Consider the following 8,722-nt stretch of genomic DNA (forward strand, 5'->3'; position numbering starts at 1 on the left):
TTAAATTTTTTCACTAATTTGTTTTCCGTTGTCAATTACGGTTACTTTTTCAAACTCCAGTCGTGTAAGAAGCCCAAGGTACTATGCAGAGACCAGGAAATGATCAAATAATGATAGTCCAGCTTTTCATCAACTTCATGTCCACCAGTATAAAACTTGGAAAATCCATTCCACTGTAGCTGTAGGTTAATCCATTTTTCTTACATGACACAAACTAAGTTGTAAGAAGGTAAAATGCACTCGCTTCCATTGAACTAATCGGTTGGACATGGTTCCTTGGTAGTGAATAGTCATTACAATTGTCTGCGTTTCAGCAAACATAAATTCAGTCTTCCTTGTTCTCATTTTGACGCAAATCTTTCGTTTGTGGGTGCACGGTGGAGCTCCTTGCATCATCGGCTTGGTCTCGGATACCCACAGTCGGAGGTTCCTCCATATTTGTTGACCGGATCAGCACCATTACCAGTACCACAAATATAAGAATGAGAACATATCTCCCTCCAAGTTGTGAATTTATGAAATCCATCAAGGCAGAACCAGCGTAGCGTTTTTTTATAACTCTTCCTTCTCTATAACCTTCCAGGAATTTTGATACTTGGGTCCACATATCTGTTTCATCAATGCTTTCTGAGCCAATAACCTTAGTTCAAACAAGAATGCAACATCAATATGCACGTTTGCAATATCTTAATCAGAATAGGATGGTTGTAATACCACTAATTTTAGTGAAGGTGGTAGCTTTATAAAGTAAGATACTGTCACCTACCAAATAATATTCCTCATCGCCATCCCATAACACCATCTTCGGAAGCTTTGTTTTCTTGGAGACATCAAATGATTCAGCAAAATCTTCCCACTGCTTGAACCCCACATAACCAAATATTAAGTCACGATTTTCAGAGGCAGCGGCCTTTAGAACTTTTAACAATCCTTTTGATTTCTCATTTCCTTCATCATTCAATATCGTTACAACTATTTTTCTTGGATCATCCTCCAGAGACTTCAACGTGTCTTGATTTAACGGCAGAACCAGAGGGAAAAAATTCTGCTTTATGTAGTTCTCGAGAAATTTCTCTGCCATTTGTAGTGGGAGCAATAAAGATTAGTATCACCATCAAGTTGGAGTTCATTGTTAGAGTCACAGGTGACCGCAAGTAACTATAGTATTAAAATATTTCCATAATTTAACCAAGTTCCTTGAGAATATACTAGCTGACAGTATACATTCAAGTGTGTGTGTGTGTGCGCGCACATCCATCTATACCTATAATTGAAATGTATATTAACCACTAAAGACTAAAGTTGATGATTAGAGGCATTCTAACCTTCAAGAGGCCCATAGAAAATGCTATGTTCATTGGAGGCTAAATGAATTGCAGCCAAGGCAGGTGCCTTGTCAAAATCATATGTAGTCATTATTTCATCAGAGAAATCCTTGGCAACAGAAAACCATGCTCTCTTTTTATACTTGATAGCCAAATTTGATATCGTGGACTCATTTAAGCCAAAGCCTATGAATATAGGAAAATAACTACCAGCTGCTTCAATAAATTCTCTAATAGCAGAATCAGAACTAAGAATAGTGACATCAGGAGCAACAAATTTTGTCAAATATCGAACAAGCAAATCAGCTTTCCTTGGTCCATAATATTCAGTATAGACTCCATGCACAAATATCTTTAGAGTTGGATATCCACTGCATGAACAAATTAACATATAGTTATGAGTGTACTTCTTCCATAGTTTTAGTGATTTATATCAAAACGTTAACCAACACTTGAACCATTCATCCAAATAAAAAGAAACAAACACACACCTAAAATCTGGGATGCCAGAATAATATTATGACACAAGGCTATGAAACATACTCAATGTCATGCTTAGAAGCAAGACTTTTGTACTTGTCAGCATCTACTTTCGCAACGACTATAGGCTTCTTCAGTCCAGCTAAAAGTGGGGCCGCTTTGTCCAGCTGCAATCCAACATACATATCTGTTAATCTTCTAGCACACGCCTAATGATCAAAAAGAAAAAACAAGAACATAGCCCTTGACGGGCTTAGAATATGAAAAAGTCATTTCATGTGCACAGGTTCATTCTCCAAACTCTTCTCGAGTCGTTTCCACACTAACCTGGTCTGTGTAAGAAGAAAATTGCGACATATTTGTTTAAATTCACTTCGACTGTGTATGTAGTTTCATCTTCGCAGAGCAAGCCAAAAGCAATGGTGACACAAATGCAGAGGCCATGTACAGAGTTCCTCAAAAATCATAAACCATGTTTCTCAAATTCTCCCATTCAAAACTTTGCTGGTACCACGCCAATCCGTAGCGTAAACAACAAAGAAGCGCCAGAGTAACACCTCCGACGCTATTTCGCACATCAAGATCCGATTTTGACTATAAAGAGATGAAACGAAGTTGTAAAAAAAAAAAACAAAACAAACCTCTGGAGATAGGCGCTTGCAGTGGCCGCACCAGGGAGCATAGAAGTCAACAAACACGTAATCGAACGTCGAAATGGCGGCGTCGAAGTTGGAATCGTGTAGCTCCAAGACTTTACCATCCAATTTGAACTGATACTCCGATGCCCAGATGGATGAATGAAGCAAGAAAACGTGAAGTGAAAAAACTGAGAAATAGATTGCTGATGAAGAAGGCATCATCGATGGATTCACTACCCAAATTTGGCAAGTTCGAAAATTGAAGTACTAGAAAGTGTGTCTGGGTTCTTGATCTAAGTATTTAACCATTTTGCTCTTCATTTTAACATTTATATATCATCGTAAATTTTCATATTTTCAAATTTTGAGCGAATATTTTTGGAAATTAATCAACTATTTTTTAACCTAAGGTAGTTAATTTTACTGAATAACGAATATGTTTTTGTTAGTTGAGCGAGAGACGAACCTAACAACCAAAGAACTCGTCTCAAAGATTGGACATCTTGATATGAGGTGAGTTATCATAAACCTTTCTGTAAATAATTTAGGATCATTTGTAAAATATGTCTGCGGATATATAAATATAAAATTTAAAAATATGTTCAATTTTTGGTGGAAATAATACTTATACAGTTATACTCCCATTATAAATACTTGTATATATCCGTCCTTTTGAGAATATTTTAAATATAAAGTGGCAGTAAATTACTGGTTTTGACAGGATGTTGTGTATAACGAAAAGAGGGTAGTTTTGCTCAAAGGTGAAAGATTAAAATGGAAAATTGGAAGATGAATACAGAACAATAGCAAGAGATTATTACAGAAACACCTAAGTTTGTCAACTACTGATGAGTTGAGTGGCCGAGCATCCAAATTTCAGAAACAATAACAACCAAATATGTGGAAATGAATATGCAAAAATGGGCACCATATTTCATCCGAAAGTGGTCCTGAATCAGAATCGACTATTCCTGTTTCGTACGGTCTGCTTCGTTTGAACTGGGTTGATTCATGCTAGCCTTGGCATCGGCAAGGAATTTAGGATCTGGTTCGTGTTTGTCTGAAGGTTCTTTCATGGCCAAGTAAATGTAAAATCCGATAACCACATTCACAGATATAACTGCAAGTATTCCACTCCACAATGTCCTGGACTCAGGTGACAACTGAGTACTACCTGTTCTAAAAGCATGATAGCAAGTATTAGAAAATTAAATACAGCCTTGGAATGTTTTAGTTTCTCAACTCGATATTCAGATGTACACCAGGTGCAACTTAGTGTGTGCATTAGCCAGGTAAGGAGAGGATGCGGAGTTGATGCACAGTATACTAGACACATCTTTAGACAAAACATGAAATATGGACAGCAGCACAATGTTCAATCGTTTAGAGGTCCTATTTCTGCAGGTATATTAGAAGCTTTGGCGGGTTGGATATTTTTATCAAAGTCATGGCGACCTTATGCGATGCTTTATGCAGCCTTCATAGTGCAAAAACAATAATTATTTGATTGAATTAATAGCATAATAGACCACTACAGACCAAATGATTCATAAAACATAGGCATTCCATGTGACACATAATAATATAACTAGCAATAATTACGTAACAAACGCATAATCCTTCACTAATTCACTTTTTAGCAAGAACCTTTGAAAGAGTTCATTTTACAGCTTGTTTTTTATTTTTCTTATCAGCCAGACAGACAATATCTTCTAAATAAAATTTGAGGACTTTGTTCGTTGTTCCATTAACATTGCATCCAAGTTAAGTTGGAGGAGCAAGAGTCCACATGAATCATTAACCAAAAGCCACCATTTTATAATTTGAAGATAAAATGCATGCTTACCCGGCAATAACTTGTGATTGAATCCATACAGGATTGCAACAGGAGCTGCCCACATAAATATGGATGTAATAAAAAACTTGTTTACAACCCCAATCATTGCTTCTCCAATCTATGAAGATCAAACGTGAAATTATAAATATATAGTAAATAATCATCCAGTGACAACTACTTTGAAGCCTTAAGTCATGAAGAGATAAAGATGGGGAGAAACAACCACCAATTTAGTAAGAATGTCACGACTGGAAAGTAAGAACCATACAAGTACCAATCTTTCAGCTTCAGATAATCACGACTAAATCCCTTATTTATCTATATTCAATTATTCGGGCAGAGATTGTTTGTCCATTTAATCGCTAGGGCGGCGGGGGCGGGGGATCTTGACATCTAAATTTGCCATAAGAACATAATACAAACACCTGAAGTGCAGATTTGCAACTATGCTTCTCATAAAAAATCCATAATTTCAAGAAAATCAATCCCGGTACACAATTACACCAAGTCACCATATTAAAAGCTTAGTCTTTGAAATGATCATCTTATCCAAGAGAGAGACTTACTTCGAATGGAATCAACACAGATTGCTCGCAGCGCTCCTCCTCCAAATCCCCTTACCACTAAAATCTATCCAGATTTCAATTCCTTAGATGAATTCGAGAAACACTGAGAATTGACGCTAATAGACTATGAAACAAACTCGAGAAATGGGGGAAGAAGAAAGAGAGGCGGTAACTTTTTATTTTACAACCGTGTAGTGTTTGTAATATAAAGGGATTTATTTGAAAAATGAGCTAAATTCATTTTGATAAATGAATTATTGATAAAATGTTAAATTGATAAATGAATTATTAAAAATAATTTAATTGGTATATGATCCAATTAAAAAGTCGATTTTATCCTTTAAAAAAATTGATTTTAAGTCCAATTATTTTAACTAAATTCAATTAAGTGCATATTTTATTTAAAGTAATTTTTATTTATAAAAAGTGTAAAAAAAATATAAGAAATAAGTATCTTACTATTTTTATAATATATTTATATTTTACTCATTAATAAATTATTTATTCAAATATAATATAATTTTAAATTATTAATAAATATATAATAAAATGGTATTTTTCTATCTATATTAAATAATTATCCACTTTTTTTTTGAAAAAAATTGATATAAAAATTATATATTAATAAATCCAAGCTCAATAAATAAATCATATACACGACTAAAATATATTTGATATCGATAAAAATATAAAAAAATAAATAAATATTTATTTATGTTTAAATTTAAGCACGAGTAAAATAATACAAACTTACAAATTATTAAATCAAGTATAAAAATTTTAGGTCATTAGAACCACGTAAATAAAGACAGTAATTGTGAATTTTTTCTATTAGATTTTTTTTTCATTATATAAATCTTTAATGTTGAACATTATTTTTAATTGTCAACATAACAATACTAGATTTTGAAAAACTAAAATGTTGATTATATTTTCTCCAACAGTTTAAAAACAAGATCAATGGACTCAGATTATATATATATTTCTGATATTTTCATCAATATATTACAATATTTGTTGTATAATTTGACTTGATAATTATTTATCATAATATAATTTTAAATAAATATGGTATTTTTAAAATTAATCGATAAATAACTTTGAAAATAAAATTATGTACCTAAACAATTTAGATTAAGGGTAAAATTGATCTTTTAATTTGATCATGTACCAATTAAACCATTTACAATAGTTTATATACCAATTTGACATTTTATCAATAGTTCGTGTACCAAAATGAATATTACTCTTGAAAAATTAATCTCCAATTATTATGTTATTTTTAATGTTTTGCCCTTTTTAAACATGACTCTATTAGAGCACCCCAAGGGGGGCGATCAAATTGGGGAGATCAGCCCAACTTGATCGCCCCCCTTGTCACTCGCCCCTCCAAGGGGCGAGGAAATCGCACGCGGATGTTATCCGCGTGCGATCAAGTGGTGGGCCCTGCGCGTAGAGGCTCCGCGCTGTCAAGCCCACCAATTAATAAAAAAAAAGTTTTTTTTAAAAATCAACTGCCAGATATTTTTAGCCGTTGATAAATAAAGGGCCAGATTTTTCCCTTTTAATTAAAAAAAAGAAAAATTGAATTTTTTTTTAAAAAAAGAAGGGCTGGGATGATTTGGTCGTTGAAGATCAACGGCCAGATCAATTCCAGCCTGAGTTTTTTTTAAAAAAAATATTAATAATTTAATATTTTTTTAAAAAAAATTTGAATTTTTTTAAAAATATTTTGAAAAGTACAAACGGCCATAATTTTCAAAATCCATGAAATTTCTTATAAATATACTCATTTTCATTTCATTTTACACACACTCTCCACTTTGTTTATACATATTCACACACTCAATCTTCAATATTTTTCATGGCATACATGAGTTTTTCATCATCGGACGATGAAATTATGTCACGTGATCCGATGATGGACGACTTTATCTCTCCACCATGTTCAATAACACAAATATTAATAATGAACGTATGTACGCTTCAATCGGGGGAGTCAAGTCGCATACGTGGCTACAAACGAAAATCAAAAAATCGAGAACGTGTTGCCGAGGATCAAATATTATTTAAAGATTACTTCGCCGAAAGTCCCGTCTACAACGAGCATGATTTTCGTAGGCGATTCCGTATGAGAAGACTTTTGTTTTTTATAATTGTGGAAGCTCTACAAACCAATGTGCCTTACTTTGTCCAACGGAGGGACGCAACCGGTAAACTCGGGTTGTCATCACTACAAAAGGTTACGGCTGCTGTCCGGATGCTTGCATATGATGTTGCAGGCGATGTTGTTGATGAATATTTGAGGATAGGCGCATCGACATCGTTGGAGTGTTTTAAAACATTTTGCAGGGGGTGTATGATATATTTTCTGAACAATATTTGAGGCAACCAACATCTGAGGACGTTGCTCGGCTAAATGCTGAAAATGCTAGAAGAGGATTTCCCGGGATGCTTGGAAGCATTGATTGCATGCATTGGGCTTGGAAAAATTGTACGACAGCTTGGGCAGTGCAATATCAAAGTGGACATCAAAAAGAACCGTCGATCATACTACAAGCGGTTGCATCAAAAGATTTATGAATTTGGCATGCATATTTCGGCATACCAGGATGCAACAACGACATCAACGTACTGGAGAGGTCCAACTTGTTCTTAAATCTTGCAAAGTGAGAAGCCCCTCCAGTGCAATTTGAGGTGAACGAGAATAAATACAACATGGGATACTATCTCGCCGACAGTATTTATCCATCTTGGGCTGCCTTTGTCAAAACTATCCCTCGACCCCTCTAGCAAAAACATAAGATTTTTGCACGATATCAAGAGTGGGTGAGAAAAGATGTTGAGCGAGCATTTGGTGTACTACAATCACAGTGAGAGGTTCATTTCGCTTGTGGGATCCAATTGATCTAGATTATATAATGAAAGCATGTATCATTCTACATAACATGATTTTGGAGGACGAAAGAGAGGATATACTCGAAGATCGTGATTTCCCAGCTAGAGATGATGAACATGTGCTACCAAGCGTTGTTCCTTCGAGAGATCCTACTGTAGAGTTCAACGTCTTTCTAGAACGACGTGTCAGTATTCGAATCGAGAATTGCACCAAAGCTTCAAAAGGACGTGATCGAACATATTTGGAATTTACATGGGGATGCATAGTGGAACTCGTCCACTTTTATTTACTTGTGTCAATTTTAATTCATGTATCTTTTTTTCATGTGTGTTTTTTATTTTGGAATATTATGTAATGCTTTTAAAAAAAATTAATGTTTTAAAAATATTATTTTTAATTTGTTATATTTATGTGCATTTTTATTATGTAATTTTTAAATTTAATTATGTTTATTTTTAACTTGTTAATTGTATTTTATTTTGTTTTAAAAACATTATTTACTAGATTAAAAAAATAATATTTCAACATCATCACTACAACATCACATACCATTGTAGAAACGCACAATGAAGTTATCAACGCAGACATCATCATGCGATTAAGTTACCAACTTAACCACACCAACTTCCTCACATCCTTGTACATGCTCTTAATATTAGATTTTTTATCTTCTCATGACAATTTTTTTTTTAAATTATATTTAATTACTTAAATCTTTCCTATTCGGGACAATTTGAAAAATATTTTATTTTAATAACTTTCTTAATTTAATGAAAAATTACCTTATGCCGATTTGCCAAAGTAAAGACTTAAATTTTATGGTTGTGCTATAATTAAAGATGCCGATTTTATGTTTCTCGAATCAAAGCTTATCAAAGAAACACAAAATCGTCAAAATGTCATAAAAATTAACAATTAACAAACAAAAACAAAGGAATAAAATTAAATAAATACAAAAAAATAACGAAAATAGAAAA

General features: G+C 33.6%; 1 protein-coding gene and 1 long non-coding RNA gene across 4 annotated transcripts; both read right to left on the reverse strand.

Moving 5' to 3' along the window:
* Positions 1-115: 115 nt before the first annotated feature.
* Positions 116-2,880, reverse strand: LOC140874628 (protein disulfide-isomerase 5-2-like). Of its 3 annotated transcripts, XM_073277981.1 has the most exons (6): positions 2,447-2,580; positions 2,133-2,370; positions 1,869-1,972; positions 1,326-1,696; positions 767-1,074; positions 116-640 (listed from the first exon to the last, which is right to left on the reverse strand). In XM_073277981.1, exons 2-6 carry the CDS (start codon positions 2,160-2,162, stop codon positions 326-328), a joined length of 1,128 nt encoding a protein of 375 aa, XP_073134082.1. In that variant the 5' UTR covers positions 2,163-2,370; positions 2,447-2,580; the 3' UTR covers positions 116-325. The 3 variants fall into 3 exon arrangements, with proteins under 3 accessions (XP_073134082.1, XP_073134075.1, XP_073134091.1); XM_073277974.1 differs by lacking the exon at positions 2,133-2,370 and having other exon boundaries at positions 2,447-2,876; XM_073277990.1 differs by lacking the exon at positions 2,133-2,370 and having other exon boundaries at positions 412-609; positions 2,447-2,880.
* Positions 2,881-3,202: 322 nt separating this feature from the next.
* Positions 3,203-5,030, reverse strand: LOC140874654 (uncharacterized). Its single transcript, XR_012148182.1, has 3 exons — positions 4,847-5,030; positions 4,290-4,398; positions 3,203-3,617 (listed from the first exon to the last, which is right to left on the reverse strand). It is a non-coding gene; the product is annotated as an uncharacterized lncRNA (long non-coding RNA).
* Between the last annotated feature and the right edge of the window lie 3,692 nt (positions 5,031-8,722).

This window comes from Henckelia pumila, chromosome 1 (genome assembly GCF_033568475.1).
Source record: "Henckelia pumila isolate YLH828 chromosome 1, ASM3356847v2, whole genome shotgun sequence".
Lineage (NCBI taxonomy): Eukaryota > Viridiplantae > Streptophyta > Magnoliopsida > Lamiales > Gesneriaceae > Henckelia > Henckelia pumila.

Excerpts from the sequence above, each read along its gene's own strand:
- LOC140874628 (XM_073277974.1), bottom strand. The coding sequence starts at position 2,665 with ATGATGCCTTCTTCATCAGCAATCTATTTCTCAGTTTTTTCACTTCAC. Across the intron at positions 1,697-1,868 it reads GCTTCTAAGCATGACATTGA|TGGATATCCAACTCTAAAGA; the intron begins GTATGTTTCATA and ends TTGTTCATGCAG. Across the intron at positions 1,075-1,325 it reads TTTCTATGGGCCTCTTGAAG|AGAAATTTCTCGAGAACTAC; the intron begins GTTAGAATGCCT and ends TACAAATGGCAG.